The 17300-nt window shown below is 49.6% G+C and overlaps 1 protein-coding gene across 2 annotated transcripts in view; it reads right to left on the bottom strand.

The window, feature by feature from the left end:
- Positions 1-17300, bottom strand: part of PRPF6 (pre-mRNA processing factor 6) — a 50748-nt gene that overhangs the window by 22822 nt on the left and 10626 nt on the right. For both annotated transcript variants that reach the window (XM_063659042.1, XM_054466788.1), the window contains exons 4-9: positions 15529-15607; positions 13923-14099; positions 13536-13691; positions 9916-10010; positions 9297-9453; positions 7839-8001 (exon numbers count right to left, since the gene is read on the bottom strand). In XM_063659042.1, coding sequence (XP_063515112.1) covers positions 7839-8001; positions 9297-9453; positions 9916-10010; positions 13536-13691; positions 13923-14099; positions 15529-15607 — 827 coding nt within the window. The remainder of the gene's footprint in view (positions 1-7838; positions 8002-9296; positions 9454-9915; positions 10011-13535; positions 13692-13922; positions 14100-15528; positions 15608-17300) is intronic.

Below are 17300 nucleotides of genomic sequence, written 5' to 3'. Positions count from 1 at the left end.
CACCACGCCCAACCTAAAATACCTCATTATTACATATTTTCCCTTAAATAAAAATACCTAAAACTTAAAAAAAATTCAAGAGCAAACGAGAAGAGACTCCCACTGGACAATGATCGGAGAGTCTGAAGGTCAATAAGCATATTAAGAATATTACCTGCAATGTGTTCGAACCCATGAAATACCACAGCATTCAAAAGTTCATAACAAAGCTCCAAGAGACCATTAGTCACCTTTGGAGAATGCTAGAGAACCAACTCATCATCCTGAAAGTTGAAAGGAAGCAAATCAAGTATCTATTCTGTCTTTCCCAAATAAACTCAGAATAACCAAATCATGGATATAGGAAAATTCTTCTCTTTGGAATAATTCTGGCAATAAAAGCAAAAAGAGTGACCTAATTATAATGTCACCGTTTTGCACACCCTAATGAAAGAACAGATGCGGGCACGGGTCACCAGCCACTGCCAAAGGCAGGAGCTGAAAGCCTGTGGAGAACTCCATGAAGGACACTGGCGCCACTGAGCAGTGACAGCCTCTGCAGCTCCTGACGCTGCTTGCATTGCCACGAATACTTCCTTGATAAAAAAAGAAAAAAGAAACACAAAGCTTACTCTTACGAGTCTCCAAATCTACCTTCCAATTTACAAGAGGATACAGGAAACAGAGGATACAGGAAACGAGACCCACATAAAACAATCTCACGGCTGCAGTGAGCAAACCCCGATGTGAGGAATCTCAAGGAAAAACAACCCAATTCCATCAACAAACCCAGAGAAGACATCAACCAAACGGCAACGTTCAGACTTTGCTTAGATCCTGATTCAAACCAACCATGTGTGCATGTGGTTATGCATGCATGTGCCCGTGCAGGTACTGACATGACAGCTGGAAAAATATGAATGCAGCAGACATTTAATGATGTTGAGAAATTAGGCCGGGCCAGGTACAGCCCATAGCTCACGCCTGTAATCCCAGCACTTTGGGAGGTCGAAGCGGGCAGATCACCTGAGGTCAGGAGTTCGAGACCAGCCTGGCTAACACAGTGAAACCTTGTCTCTACTAAAAATACAAAAATTAGCCAGGTATGGTGGCACGCACCTGCAATCCCAGCTACTGGGGAGGCTGAGGCAGGAGAATCACTTGAACCCAGGAGGCGCAGGTGCAATAAGTTGAGACTGTGACACTGCACTCTAGCCTGGGTGACAGAAAGAGACTCCAACTCAAAAAAAAAAAAGAAATTAGGCCAGGCAGCTGATTGTGGTGGCTCACACCTATAATCCCAGCATTTTGGGAGGCTACGGTGGGAGGATCGCTTGAGCCCAGGAGTTCGAGACTAGCCTGGACAACATGGCGAAACCCTGTCTCTACAAAAAATATAAAAATTAGCTGGGCATGGTGGCACATACTTGTGGTCCCAGCTAGCCGGGAGGCAGAGGAGGGAGAATCGCTTGAGCCCAGGAGGTGGAGGCTGCAGGGAGCCAACACCGCACCACTGAACTCCAGCTCCAGCCTAGGCAAAAGAGGGAGACTCAGTCTCAAAAAAAAAAGAGGAAAAGGGCAGGGCAGGGGAGGGGAGGCGGGGAGGGGAGCTGAGGTGGGGAGGGGAAGAGAGGACGGGAGGCGGGGAGGGGAGAGAGCAAGTGAGCTAGCTACGCTCTCCTGCAGGTACCTGCTCTCCTGCTGAGAAACAGCCCCAGGCTGGCTGTGAGGCCCTGGCAGGGAATGAACACTCAGCTAAGGGACATAAAATGACTGAGCAACCTGCTGCCCACTCCGGGTGTTACTGACAGACTAAGCCACAAGGTTGGGCAGATGCAGCAGTGACCTCATAGGGTGGAAATGGCACCCAGGAGATGATGTGGAAGGAAGGCAGGTGCAGCACAGCTGCCTAAGCCATGGGGCAGACGCCTCCTACACTGGTGGCTGCTCAACCACTTTCCTCCCTCAGCCCACACTTATAACCTCTGGAGAGTTCCTTAGGATCAAGGGACTGAGAAGACAAAAGTCTGTTGTGGTTTACACATGGTTCTGCACAGCACACTGGCACTGACACCCCTGGCCTTATTATCTGGATGTCCACTTGACCAGCTGAAAGACAGCCAGAAGACAAAGCTATGTGAATTCACTGATTCAGGCAGAACATGGTCTTACCATGCGCCCATCACTCAGAGCCATGGCCTGGCAGCCCAGTAGGATGCCACAAATGCTGTGAATAGACACCCATCCCGGCTGGATCTCACAGCCAGAACACACAGGTCTAGGAATAAACAGTGATGTCTGAATGGCTCAAGTCCCGTCTCCGCTGCCACAAGTCCCGTCTCCGCTGCCACGAGTCCCGTCTCCGCCTCTTTGGACCCTCCTGTCAAGAGAGCTAGTCCAAAGGCCGGGTGTGGTGGCTCACATTTGTAATCCCAGCACTTTGGGAGGCCGAGGCGGGTGGATCATGAGGTCAGGAGTTCAAGACCAGCCTGGCCAACACAGTGAAACCAAACCCCATCTCGATTAAAAATACAAAAATTAGTCAGGTGTGGTGGCAGGTGCCTGTAATCCCACCTACTTGGGAGGCTGAGGCAAGAGAATTCCTTGAACCCAGGAGGCGGAGGTTGCAGTGAGCCGAGATGGCGCCACTGCACTCTAGCCTGGGCGACAGAGCGAGACTCAGTCTCAAAAAAAAAAAAAAAGAGAGAGCTACGAGCTAGTCCACAGGGAGTATGTGCCACCAGGGTGCAGGCCACAGCTCCCTCTGGTCTCCTCATGTACCAGCCCTGGCTGGAGAGGCTAACCCTGACTCCCAAAGCGAGACTGAGTTGCTGCCACCCGCTGTGGGAAACTATCTAGAGGCCAGTCCTGAAGACAGTTTAGTATTTCTGCTTCTACCAGTAATAGGAACTACAGCCACCAAAAAAGCAAAACTACCAACAAGTCAGACCCTCTGGGGATAAAGAGATGGGTCCTGGCTGGGCACAGTGGCCCACATCTGCAGTCCCAGCATTTTGGGAGACTGAGGTGGGAGGATCACTTGAGCCCAGGAGTTTAAAACCAGCCTGGACGACATAGGGAGACCTCATCTCTACGAAAAATTAAAAACTCAGCCAGGCATGGTGGTATGTCCCTGGAGTCCCAGCTATTCAGGAGGCTGAGACTGGAGGACAGTTAGAGTCTGGGAGGTTGAGGCTCCAGTGACCTATGATCATGCCACTGCACTCTAGCCTAGGCAACAGAGCAAGATCCTGTCTCAAAATAAAAATTATCTGGGCATGGTGGTATGTACCTGTGGTCCCAGCTACTCAAGAGCCAGAAGCAGGAGGATCACTAGAGCCCAGGAGGTTGAGGCTGCAGTGAGCTGATTGCAACACTGCTCTCCAGCCTGGGCAACAGGACAAGGCTCTGTCTAAAACAAAAAAAAAGATTTGGGTTACTCATCCAGGTCAAGAACCCTGACCCAGCAGGGTGATAGCAGAGGGCACAGCAGTAAAGAAAGAAAGTCCTAACCTCCAACCAGGCGACTAGGCACAGAGAGAAGACACAGAATGACACAGCTGTTGTCCTGTGCGCTCTCACCTCGCGTGCGTGGGAGATGAGTGCTCTATTTGTCTAAATATGAACTACTTCCCTTAATACTTTGTACATTGGTGGAGATGAACTTCGCGTCTCTAAAGAACAGAATATTCATGCGGGACTCAATTTATGGAGTCATTAACTTACGACTCCCAGGACTCTGTGTCTTAAAGTTTTGGGAGAGAGCTGACATATCTCCAAAGGCATCTCATCAGCAGCCCACAGGCATGGCACTAAAACCAACAAGGTCACCTTCCCCAGGTGCTTTCGGAAGCCACACGGCATACCACGATACAATGGCCTTCAAGGAGTGTGACTTTATGAGCAGAAGGGGAGGAAGCACCACAGCCAGCCAACGTATGTGGAGGAAGCACACACCCCCGAAGTTGGCCTAGAACAGGAAAAGAGTATTCTGAATGCTAGACACAACCACGAAGACGTGACCGTGCAGAGGCCAACATGCAGGAAAAGAGTATTCTGAATGCTAGACACAGCCACAAAGACGTGACCGTGCAGAGGCCAACATGCTCTCTGGGGGCCACGTGACTGCAGGGAAGACCCTCGACCTGAACTGTGCCATTCCTGTGCCCCCAGAGGGACACGCTGGCGATGGCCGCTGAAGGATGCCACACTTCACAGGCCAGAGCATATGGCTTTAGTGTAAAATAACTCCACCTCCACACATCTGCATTAACTAGCGGAGTACAAGGCATGTGAGTGCGTTATTGTAGGGGAGCCACCAGCCAGGCCTCCCCAGGGGACTCTGCACGTAGGACACCCCACCCTGGCCAGGAAGCTCACATGCTGCACCCTCCCCAATCCTGAAAGCCCTCTTCCCTCTTACAGAGGAAGACATGGAAGCTCAGAGGCCAAGCACCATGCCTAAGGTTACTCAGCCTCCTCAGGTCTCAAGATCAGCACCCAAAACGTCTATTCTCCCAACAAAGGACTAAGGTGTCAGCTCAGCCCAACAGTGACCCAGAGCTCACAGAGACCATGTGCTGCCAGGCTCCCTGGCTGGCTGGTGTCCCGTCACCGGTGGAGGTAGCTGTCATTTTAATTTCAAAAACCAGACCCTTCAAGCAACGTGTAAGTGTTCGCTAATAACCAAATGAAGCAGTGATGGGCTTCACCCCAGGAAAAGAATACAGTTTTTGGAAACACTCTTGGGAAAGGGCAGGCCAGGACCAGTATTAGGGGCAGCGGCAAAGGCCATCCTGGAGATCCTGGGTTCATTCCACCTTAGCCCAGCTTCTCTGCTTGAGAGGGCAGAGCCAGGAGCCCACTCCCTGAGAGGACAGCCGTGGAAACACAGTCCCTCAACACTCCCCGCAGGCCCCCGCCTCCAACAGCATACTCCCATCTCCAAGTCCACACCAACTGGAAACGAACCCAGACAATCTGGTGGTGAGCAGGGAGTGGCCACAAAGACATTCATGATCATTCATCAAACTGTGGCAGGAAGAATTCAATGGAGCTTTTCTAAGTAAACAATACTAATTACCCAGACTTTCACGGGCTCTTCATCAAAGAACTATTTCTTCCTAGCTGAAAAAAGATAAACTGATTTCTACAAACCAAGACAGGTGCTAACTTTCTGTTCCTGGCCTCATTATAAGAGGCTGTCTCTGGCCGGGCGCGGTGGCTCACGCCTGTAATCCCAGCACTTTGGGAGGCCAAGGCAGGTGGATCACGAGGTCAGGAGATCGAGACCATCCTGGCTAACACGGTGAAACCCCGTCTCTACTAAAAATACCAAAAAAATTAGCCAGGCCTGGTGGCGGGCGCCTGTAGTCCCAGCTACTCAGGGGGCTGAGGCAGGAGAATGGCATGAACCTGGGAGGCGGAGCTTGCAGAGAGCCGAGGTCGAGCCACTGCACTCCAGCCTGGGCGACAGAGCGAGACTCTGTCTCAACAAAAAAAAAAAAGAGGCTGTCTCTGAGCATTCACTGAGCAGCTGGGCTGCGGTCAAGAAACCAGCCCCGACACAGGAAAGCACGTTCACATGTGAGTGCACAGGGTTGGGGGAGCGTGCATCACAGGCAAGCAGCCTTCACCTGTCTTCCAACAGACGTGGACAGTAAGTGAATGGAACTATATTTGATAAGAGGCTTTCTACCAAAGAGCCCTCATCTACACGGTCCTATCAGCACAGAAGCCTCAACGGGATATTTCGCTTAAACACATTTGAAAAAACAAGAGCTGGAAAGCTCTCACTGAAAACTGCCCTTGATTCCACAAAATACACCTTATTTTTCCTAGGCTATAAATTCAGGAAGAATAGGCTGGATGCGACGGCTGATGCCTGGAATCCCAGCTCTCTGGGAGATCAAGGCAGGAGGATCACTTGAGGACAGGAGTTTGAGACAAGCTTGGACAACACAGCAAGATCCCATCTCTACCAAAAATTAAAAATAGCTGGGCATGGGGTTGGCACCTATACTCCCAGCTACTTGGGAGGCTAAGCTGGGAGGATCGCCTGAGCCTGGGAGGTGGTGGTTGCAGTGAGCCAAGATCGCGCCACTGCACTCCAGCCTGGGTGACAGAGCAAGACACTGTCTCAAAAAAAAAAAAAAAAAAATCAGGCCGGGCACAGTGGCTCACGCCTGTAATCCCAGCACTTTGGGAGGTCAAGGTGGGTGGATCACTTGAGGTGAGGAGTTCAAGACCAGCCTGGCCAACAGAGTGAAACCCCATCTCTACTAAAAATACAAAAATTGAGCAGGCGTGGTGGCAGGTGCCTGTAGTCCCAGCTACTCAGAAGGCTGAGGCAAGAGGATTGCTTAAACCCGGGAGGCAGAGGTTGCAGTGAGCCAAGATGGTGCCATTGCACTCCAGCCTGGGCGACAAAGTGAGACTCCATCTCAAAAAAAAAAAAAGAAAAGGCCAGGCACAGTGGCTCACGCCTGTAATCCCAGCACTTTGGGAGGCCAAGGCGGGAGGATCACTTGTGGTCAGGAGTTTGAGACCAGCCCGGCCAACATGGGGAAACCCCATCTCTACTAAAAATACAAAAATTGGCCAGGTGTGGAGGCGCACACCCGTAATCCCGGCTACTCGGCAGGCTGAGGCAGGAGAATCACTTGAACCCAGGAGGCACAGGCTGCAGTGAGCCAAGATCGTGCCCCTGTACTCCAGCCTGGGCGACAAAGCGAGACTCCGTCTAAAAAAAAAAAAAATTGGATAGAAGCCACCTGCATAGGCCAGGTGCAGTGGCTCAAGCCTGTAATCCCAGCACTTTGGGAGGCCGAGGCAGGCAGATCACAAGGTCAAGAGATCGAGACCATCCTGGACAACACAGTGAAACCCCATCTCTACTAAAAATACAAAAAGAAATTAGCCAGGCATGGTGGCGGGCGCCTGTAGTCCCAGCTACTCGGGAGGCTGAGGCAGGAGAATGGTGTGAACCCGGGAGGCAGAGCTTGCAGTGAGCCGAGATCGTGCCACTGCACTCCAGCCTGGGCGACAGAGACTCCATCTCAAAAAAAAAAAAAAAAAAAAAAAAAAAAAACAACAACAAAAAACGAAAAAAAAGAAGCCACCTGCACAGATTAGCTTCAGAACAGCCCCCTGACTAGCACTTGTTCTGGACCCAGTTCAAGAGCAGCATCTACTACACACTTCCAGTGACAGGAGAAACGGTGCTCCTTTTATGAATCCACAGTAAGAAAAATAAACAAACTACCCACAAAAGCTCTATCCTGGCAGGAATCCCTGGATGGAATCAGGTTCCCTGGTAGGCACACCGTCTGTCATTATCTGACCTGAGCTGACGGCACACGCTGACTCGCAGGAGCAGGAGGCACAGCCTTGTCAGCAGCAGGAAAGAGTTTAGTCAACGTGTGGCTCTGGTGCCTTCTCAGGAGAGAAAATGAGTAACATCCACAAAGGGTCTGCACATGCCAGGTGCCGGCTCAGCTCTTCACACAGACCATCTCCAGAGCTCCAGGACACAGGCTTTGAGCTACTATTGTTCGCACCCTGCAGATGAGGGAAGCCTGGACCACAGAGTGACTGCACAAGCATCCAAGATCACACACTGGAAAAAGGCAGGAGTGAGGGCTCAACCCAAGCATCCCTTCCAGGATGGGAACTCGCCCACCACAGTATCCCTCCCCCATGGGGGGCCAAGGGCAGAGGCAACCCAATCTGAGAAAAGGCCTGAAATATGTCCCTGGTTCCTTATCCACTCTCACCAAAAGCCTGAGCCAGGAGCAGGAAAGCTGCTGAGAGGAGGGGCCCCAAGGAGGGAGAAAGCAGCACCTCCGAGGGAGACTCACCTTTCCGAAGAACCCGCTTCTTTGCACGAATGTCCGTTTCCAGCTCTGCTGCTCTGATGTAAATCCTGACAGACTGTGGAAGATGACGGACAGCTTGGGCTACCACGGCCTTGGCTGTGTCCCCAGGCTGCAACCTGGCTGCTTCCAGCCAGACATCTTCACTCTGTGAGGCAAGAGGTAAGACCAATAAGGCTCAGTGTGCAGGCTGGAAGCCACAACAGGGCAGCACGCACAGATCTCCAGAGCAGATCCTCGGGCCCCGGATTTTACAAAAGCCAATCAGCTCAGCCTCTAACACACCTGCACCAGGAGTCGCCCCTTTATAACCACACTCGGGAACATGGCTACCATATGTCTGACTGAAGAACACCTAATGGCTGGGTGCGGTGGCTCACGCCTGTAATCCGAGCACTTTGGGAGGCCAAGGCGGGTGGATCACGAGGTCAGGAGTTTGAGACCAGCCTGGCCAACATGGCAAAACCCTGTCTCTACTAAAAATACAAAAATTAGCCGGGTGTGGTGGCGTGTGCCTGTAATCCCAGGTACTCAGGAGGCTGAGGCAGGAGAATCGCTCGAACCCAGGAGGCGGAGGTTGCAGTGAGCTGAGATCACGGCACTGTACTCCAGCCTGGGTGACAGAGCGAGACTCAAAAAAAAAACAAAACAAAAAACAAAAAACATGAAACACCACTTTGTGAAAAGAACATGATTTGCCTTCAGGACAACTCCACGGACAAATCTGCTCGGGTCATTCTTTTTTGTTGTTTTTTTTTTTTTGAGACGGAATCTCGCTCTGTCCCCCAGGCTGGAGCGCAGTGGTGCAATCTCAGCTCACTGCAACCTCCATCTACTGAATAAGCTGGGATTACGGGCACCTGTCACGACGCCTGGCTAACTTTCGTATTTTTAGTAGAGATGGGTTTTTGCCATGTTGACCAGGCTGGTCTCTAACTCCTGACCTCAAGTGATCCACCCGCCTCAGCCTCCCAAAGTGCTAAGATTACAGGCATGAGCCACCATGCCTGGCCACCATTAGGTAGGTGAAGAGCTGACCAACTGAGCTCTTTGTAATTAAGCTTAGCCTGCCATTAAACCAGTGGTGGATTCAGGCGTGGTGGCGGGCGCCTATAGTGCCAGCTACTCTGGAGGCTGAGACAGGACAACGGTGTGAACCCGGCAGGTGGAGCTTGCAGTGAGCCAAGATCGTGCCACTGCCCTCCAGCCTGGGTGACAGAGCGAGACTCTGTCTCAAAAAAAAAAAACAGTGGTGGATTAGCCTTCACTCCACGTGAAAACAAGCAGGAAAAAGCCCTTGGCTGCTTTTCACATCCTCCCCCAGCCTGTCCTATTGTCTGTAGTTTCAATACCAAAAGACAAAGAGATTGGCTCTAACGAGTTTACTCCCATAGGGGCCACTATCACGCAGCCTCCCAGGAAACGCCTCACAGCACGCCTCACCTTGGGGCACATCTCTGTCCCCTTCATGATAAGGTTCCGAGCTACTTGTAGCTTCCCAGTGACTTCTTCCAGGCGGGCTGACGCAATCCAGGCTGGCGGGTGATGAGGGTTCGTTTCCCGAACAGACTTAAGGAGCAGCCGTGCCTTCTTGATATCACTACGAGAGGGAGAGTGCACATGGCATCAGGCCATGCTGTCAGGGGTGCACCCGAGACCTGGGATGAAGGCACCCACTTCACAGTCACAACGTAAGAACTATCAGTCCTGATGTTCTGAGTTACACAAACCAACTCAAAACTTCAGTGCACACTATTCCAAGCATGTTTAGCCTCCCCGCAGACGAACGCTGAGAACTGAAGGTCCAGATGGGACATGTGGGACACAGCCGGATGCTTTCCTGCCTAGCACAGGCAGGGACTTGCGGTATCACATGTAACACATTTAGTGTACGCAATGAATGGATACAGATACATTTCAAACGGAAAAACCAAACTACTCCACTTTATATTTCTTAGAACCACCATGTCACATTTTGACTGCATGCTGTCCATATAAAATCCAAAATATCCTAGGCAACTAGAGTCTCCATCCCAGCCCAGCGATTCTGCAAAGCACTCACTTGATGTCTCCTCCATGTGTCGGGATCATGGAATTTAAATCTGTCAGGTAGCCTTTGGGGTCAACGACGGTCTGTCCACTCACGGAGTCAGACACCTGTGAGACAGGCCAAGCTGAGAGTCAACTGGACATGACCAAGTGCAAAACAAAGTTCTCAGAGGGTCCCTGGAGCCCCTCCCACAACCCTGAGAGAGCAGTCAGAAGAAGAAAGAAAACAGCCTTCATTTCACTCAGACAACACCTTGTGATAATAACAAATTTCTTCTGTATGGAAAAAGACCTATTTTTTTTTTTTTGAGACGGAGTCTCGCTCTGTCGCCCAGGCTGGAGTGCAGTGGTGCGATCTCGGCTCACTGCAAGCTCCGCCTCCCAGGTTCACACCATTCTCCTGCCTCAGCCTCCTGAGTAGCTGGGACTACAGGCGCCCGCCACCATGCCCAGCTAATTTTTTTGTATTTTTAGTAGAGACGGGGTTTCACCGTGTTAGCCAGGATGGTCTCGATCTCCTGACCTCGTGATCCGCCCGCCTCGGCCTCCCAAAGTGCTGGGATTACAAGCGTGAGCCACTGCACCTGGCCAAGATCTATATTTTTATTTATTTTTTTGAGACAGGGTCTCACTCTGTCACCCAAGCAGGAGTGCAGTGGCAATCACAGCTCAGTGCAGCCTCCAGCTCCTGGGCTCAAGGAATCCTCCTGCCTCAGCCTCCCAAGACTCTGTCTCTACAAAAAAACGTATAATTTTTGGCCAGTTGTGGTGGCTCACACCTGTAATCCCAGCACTTTGGGAGGCCAAGGTGGGTGGATCACAAGATCAGGAGTTCGAGACCAGCCTGGCCAGGATGGTGAAACCCCGTCTCTACTAAAAATACAAAAATTAGCCAGGCGTGGTGGCACATCCCTGTAGTCCCAGTTACTCAGGAGGCTGAGGCAGGAGAATCACATGAACCTGGGAGGCAGAGGCTGCAGTGAGCCGAGATCACGCCACTGCCCTCCAGCCTGGGTGACAGAGCAAGACCCCGCCTCAAAAAAAAAAAAAAAAAAAAACATATAATTTTTATTAAAAAAGAAAGAATAGAAAGCAGGGTCTCTGACAAATATCTGTACACCTGTATTCACAGCAGCATCATTCACAATAGTCAAAAGGCGAAAGCGGTCCAAGTGTCCATCAGCGAATGAACAGATCAGCGAATGCGGTTCACACACACCAAAGAGTCAAGTCTCATCCTGCCTTAAACAGAGAACATGCTGGCCGGAGCACCGGGGCTCATGCCTGTAATCCCAGCACTTTGGGAGGCCGAGCTGCACAGATCACTGGAGGTCAGGAGTTCGAGACCAGCCTGGCCAACATGGTGAAATCCCATCTCTACTAAAAATACAAAAAATCACACTTCTAATCCCAGCATCCTGGGAGGCTGAGGCGAGTGGATCACGAAGTCAGGAGATCAAGACCATCCTGGCCAACATGACGAAACCCCGTCTCTACTAAAAATACAAAAATTAGCCAGACGTGGTGGCACACGCCTATAGTTCCAGCTACTCGGGAGGCTGAGGCAGGAGAATCGCCTGAACCTGGGAGGCGGGGGTTGCAGTGAGCCGAGATCACACCACTGCACTCCAGCCTGCGTGACAGTGCCAGGCTCCGTCTCAAAAAAAAAAAAAATTAGCTGGGCTTGGTGGTGCACACCTGTAGTCCCAGCTACTTGGGAGGCTGAGGTGGGAGAATCATTTGAACCCGGGAGGCAGAGGCTGCAGTGAGCCAAGACCATGCCATTGAACTCCAGCCTGGGTGACAGAGAGAGACTCTGTCTCAAAAAAAAAAAAAAAGAACATGCTGACACACGCTGCACCACGAGCTAATTGAAACAAGCCCGTCACAGTAAGGTAAATACTGTATGATTCCAGTCATATGAGATCCAGAGAGTAGTGACATTTATAGAAACAGAAAGAACGGTGGATGCCAGGGGCTGGGGAGAAAGGGCACGGGGACTCAGTGTTTAACAGGTACAGAGTTTCAATTTGGGAAGATGAAAACAGTTCTGGAGATGAATGGTGATGAGGCTGTATAACAACATGAACATAATTTTATCAGTGAAGGTATGTACGGTCAAGAATGATTAAAATGGTAAATTCTGTGTTACGTATATTTTACCACAAAAAAATTACTGTGACAGTTTTATTTATTTATTGAGACAGTCTCACTCCGTAACCCAGGCTGGTGTGCAGAGGCGCGATCATAGCCCATGGCAGTCTCAAACTCCCTGGCTCAAGCAATCCTCCCACCTCAGCCTCCCGAACAGCTGGGACTACAGGCACCACCAGGCCCAGCTATTTCTTTTAGTTTTTGTAGAGACGGAGTCTCACCATCACCATGTTGCCCAGGCTAGTCTTGAACTCCTGAGCTCAGCAATCCTCCCACCTTGGTCTCTCAAAGTGCTAGGACTACAGGCATGAGTGCCTGGCCCAAAAAGTTTTACAATTTCTATGTAAACAAATTTCATGCTGGGCATGGTAGTTCACACCTGTAATCCCAGCACTTTGGGAGGCCAACGTGGACAGATCACTTGTGCCCAGGAGCTCCAGCCCAGCTTGGGCAACCTAGTGACACCCCATCTCAACAAAAAATACAAAAATTAGTTGGGTATGGTGGCACATGCCTGTAATCTCAGCTACTTGGTAGGCTGAGGTGGAAGGATCACCTTATCCCAGGGAGGTCGAGGCTGTATGTAGCGAGCCATGATTGTGCCACTTTTTGTTTTTTTTGTTTTGTTTTGTTTTGTTTGAGACAGTGTCACTCTGTTGCCCAGGCTGGAGTGCACTGGTGCAATCTCGGCTCACTGCAACCTCCAACGCCCAGGTTCAAGCGATTCTCCTGCCTTAGCCTCCCAAGTAGCTGGGATTATAGGCGCCCGCCACCACACCTGGCCAATTTCTGTATTTTTGGTAGAAACGGGGTTTTACCAGGTTGGCCAGGCCAAAAGTAGTATGTTCCTTCATGGTTTCTGATGTGCATATCAGAAAGAGTTCTGTACTTCACTGGTGTCTAGAGCACCTAGTCTCCAGATCAAAGACACGTTCCATGCAGGGCCACAAGACAATTTGCTGAGAGGCAGGAAGAAAACACATTTTTTAAAAAATTATTATTTTTTATTTTAAAAAAAGGCCAGGTGCAGTGGCTCACACCTGTAATCCCAGCATTTTGGGAGGATCAAGGCAGACGGGTCTGGAGTTCAAGACCAGCCTGGCCAACGTGGTGAAACCCCGTCTCTACAAAAAATACAAAAATTAGCCGGGTGTGGTGGTGGGCACCTGTAATCCCAGCTACTCAGGAGGCTGAGGTAGGAGAATCGCTTGAACCTGGGAGGTGGAGGTTGCAGTGAGCCAAGATCACGCCACTGCACTCCAGCCTCTGGGTGACAGAGCAGGACTCTGTGTCAAAATTTTAAAAATCTGCAGAATTATTCAGGCAAAAATCAAGCCAAAAAAAAAAAAAAAGGAGAAGGAGGAGAAGGAGGAGGAGGAGAAGGAGAAGAAAAAGGAGAAGAAGAAGGAGAAAAAGAAAACAAAACAGAATTAAAATGTCTAAACCTGTCTACAGGAAAATGCTGTGTGACAAACTCACCTGGCTCAGCCTCATGTCCATCAGAGTGTTCCTCGCTTGGCCAATCTTCCTCATGTCCAGCTCACCTGTGCCAGGTGTCATCAATCCTGGTGTCATTCCACCTGGGTATGGAGTGTTTAGTCCACCTGGATATGGTGTATTAAGACCTCCAAATTGCTGGAGGGGAAGAGAGAATAGGCAAGAATAAAACAACAGTTGGCACTGCATGCCCAAGAAATTTATTCTCTGAATACTCCCCAGTGGCCTGACATATGCACAGCTGTGCAGACAGACTTGCCACAGCATAGCCATGACCCGCAGAAGCACTGAATCCAAAACCACCCACCATTCCTGCCACTGATCTAACAAGACGAAATGGGCCACATTTGCCCTTTTTTGGAAGCTCACAGTTTGTCGAGGATCCACTGAGGTATGGTTCTCTCCGGTCTGTAAATGTTTGGCAAAGAAACTGTCAGGAACAGGGGTCAGCTTCTCATAGCGTGGGTTCCGCTGACGTTTGTTTCTGGCATCGCCAACCTCAGGGATGCTCAGCCACTCTTCTTCTGTGACTTCTGCCAACTTCCTCTGGAAATATCCAGCCCCCAAAAATATTAATTCTCTGACAGAATTTCATGTGCCCAGGTAGGACCATGCCCTCCCTCACCTCTAGCCTCCAGATCACCATGCTTTAGAAGGGATTTTGATGCAGCAATTGTTTTTACTTTTGTTTTGAGATGGGTCTCATTCTGTTGCCCAGGCTGGATTCAGTGGCACAATCACAGCTCACTGCAGCCTCAACCTCCCAGGCTCAAGTGATCCTCCCACTTCAGCTTCTCAAGTTGCTGGGACCACAAGCGTGGGCCACCATGCCTGGCTAAGTTTTTACTTTTTGTAAAGACAGGTTCTCCCCAAGGCTGGTCTCAAGCTCCTGGGCTCAAGTGATCCTCCCACCTCAGCCTCCCAAAGTGCTGAGATTACAGATGTGAGCCACTGTACCCAGCCCCAAAAATAGTTTTCTACTTCACTTAGAAAAATCAATTTAGGCTGGGCGTGGTGGCTCTTGCCTGTAATCCCAGCACTTTGGGAGGCCGAGGCGGGCGGATCACCTGAGGTCGGGAGTTCGAGACCAGCCTGACCAACATGGAGAAACCCCGTCTCTATTAAAAATACAAAATTAGCCGGGCATGGTGGCACGTGCCTGTAATCCCAGCTGCTAGGGAGGCTGAGGCAGGAGAATCACTTGAATCTGGGAGGCAGAGGTTGCGGAGAGCTGAGATCACGTCATTGCACTCCAGCCAGCCTGGGCAACACGAGTGAAGCTCCATCTCAAAAAAAAAAAAAAAAAAAGAAAGATCAATTTATTGGATCTGTTCAACTGCACTAAAATGTAAATTATTCTCTCAAAGCCCAGGGGACTCAGTTTAGAAAATCTTACATATAAATGGGGCCAGACGTGGTGGCTCACGCCTGTAATCCCAACCCTTTGGGAGGCCGAGGTGGGCAGATCACTAGAGGTCAGGAGTTCGAGACCAGCCTGGGACACATGGCGAAACCCTGTCTTTACTAAAAGCACAAAAATTAGCTGGGTATGGTGGCAGGCGCCTGTAATCCCAGCTACTTAGGAGGCTGAGGCACGAGAACTGCTTGAACCTAGGAGGTGAAGGTTGCAGTGAGCTGAGACCATGCCACTGCACTCCAGCCAGGGCAACAGAGCTAGACTGCCTCAAAAAAAAAAAAAAAAAAAGAAAGAAAGAAAGAAAATCTTAGGTATAAATGGAGTCAAAATTACAAAGAAAATAAGTTCATTTGTCCTATCTTGTACAGTAGGGGAAGGGTTTTTTTTTACACACATATAATGAAACATACTGAAGCAAGCACTTTCTTCTTCTAAGCAATGACCCTCTAAATTAAAAACACAAAGTCTCATCAATTTCACGTAAGAGGAGTCTGAGTCTCTGCAGGTTAGGATAAGAGCGTTAGAAACCGCACACCATTCACCTCTTCATCAGCTCACCTTGAGGTCTGAGAACTGCTGTTGGATTTTGGGGCGTTCCATACGATATTTCTCTATTTCTTCTTTCTCCCTTTGCTCCCTAGGAAATAAAACATGCACACATCAGAAACACTGCATGTCTGTTCTGAAGCAAATTTATTATCCATCTCAATTAAATCACCAAAAAGAACAATTCCATACTCTTAACAGCTACATCAAATATATATATATATACACACACACACACATATATATATATATTTTTTTTTTTTGAGATGGAGTCTTGCTCTGTCACCCAGGCTAAAGTGCAGTGGCGCAATCTCAGCTCACTGCAACCTCCACCTCCTGGGTTTAAGTGATTCTCCTGCCTCAGCCTCCCAAGTAGCTGGGATTACAGGTGCCCGCCACCACTCCTGGCTAATTTTTGTATTTTTAGTAGAGACGGGGTTTCACCATCCTGGCCAGGCTGTTCTCAAACTCCTGACCTCGTGATACACCCACCTTGGCCTCCCAAAGTGCTGGGATTACAGGTGTGAGCCACCACGCCCAGCCCAAATCAAATATATTTTAAGGTAATTATGAATACATTCTTAGCTGGGCATGGTAGCACACACCTGTAATCACAGCTACTTGGGAGGCTGAGGCAGAATAATAATTTGAACCCAGGAGGCAGAGGGTAGAGTGAGCCAAGATTGCACCACTGCACTCTAGCCTGGGCGACAGAGCGAGAATCTATCTCTAAATAAATAAATATAAATACATTTGGAAGTCTACTAATTCAATTATCCACCAAATAAAAACACGCAGAAATTCATTAAAATAAAAAAAAAAGATCTTACTTTGATCTAAATACCTCCATTTGGACATGAGTATATTTACTGCTTGAAAATTCACAAAATCCCAAAGGTAGGATCATCCCATAAACACCTAAGAAGGCCAGGTGTGGTGGCTCATGCCTGTAATCCCAACGCTTTGGGAGGCCGAGGTGGGCAGATCACCTGAGGTCAGGAGTTCAAGCCTGGCCAATGTGGTAAAACCCCGTGTCTACTAAAGATATGAAAATTAGCCAGGTGTGGTGGCACGTGCCTGTTATCCCAGCTACTCAGGAGGCTGAGGTAGGAGAATTGCTTGAACCTGGGAGGTGGAAGTTGCAGGGAGCCAAGATCATGCCATTGCACTCCAGCCTGGGTGACAAGAGTGAAACTTTGTCTCAAAAAAATTAAAATAAAAATTAGCTGGGCGTGGTAGTGGGCACCTGTAATCCCCAGCTACCTGGGAGACTGAGGCAGAAGAATCATTTGAATCCAGGAGGTGGAGGCTGCAGTGAGCAGATCTAGCCTGGGTGACAGAGCGAGACCTTGTCGCAAAAAAAAAACAAAAAACAAACAAACAAAAAAACACCTACAAGGAAAAACAATAACCAAACACTCCAAACACTCTACTGAACTCATCCACCTTTCCCTCCTCGCTTCCTTCTCTTCCAAGTAAATCGCTCACATAGTTCACCTCTACCCTACTCAGCTCAGGTGCACGGCTCCATGTGCCAGAACAGTCTGCATCACCCGTGTAGTTGTACTTCAGTGTTGAGACTACGTGTGGGCATATGGTACTCATAGTACTGTTCTTCCTACCTGTTTGTATTATGACAGTTTTCAGAATAAAAAGTTTTAATAAGTACACTACTTTTTTTTTTTTGAGAGTCTCGCTCTGTCACCAGGCTGGAGTGCAGTGCCGCGATCTCAGCTCACTGCAACCTCCGCCTCCCGGGTTCAAGTGATTCTCGTGCCTCAGCC

Source organism: Pongo pygmaeus, chromosome 21, assembly GCF_028885625.2.
Source record: "Pongo pygmaeus isolate AG05252 chromosome 21, NHGRI_mPonPyg2-v2.0_pri, whole genome shotgun sequence".
NCBI lineage: Eukaryota > Metazoa > Chordata > Mammalia > Primates > Hominidae > Pongo > Pongo pygmaeus.
This window is presented reverse-complemented; position numbering and strand designations above follow the sequence as displayed.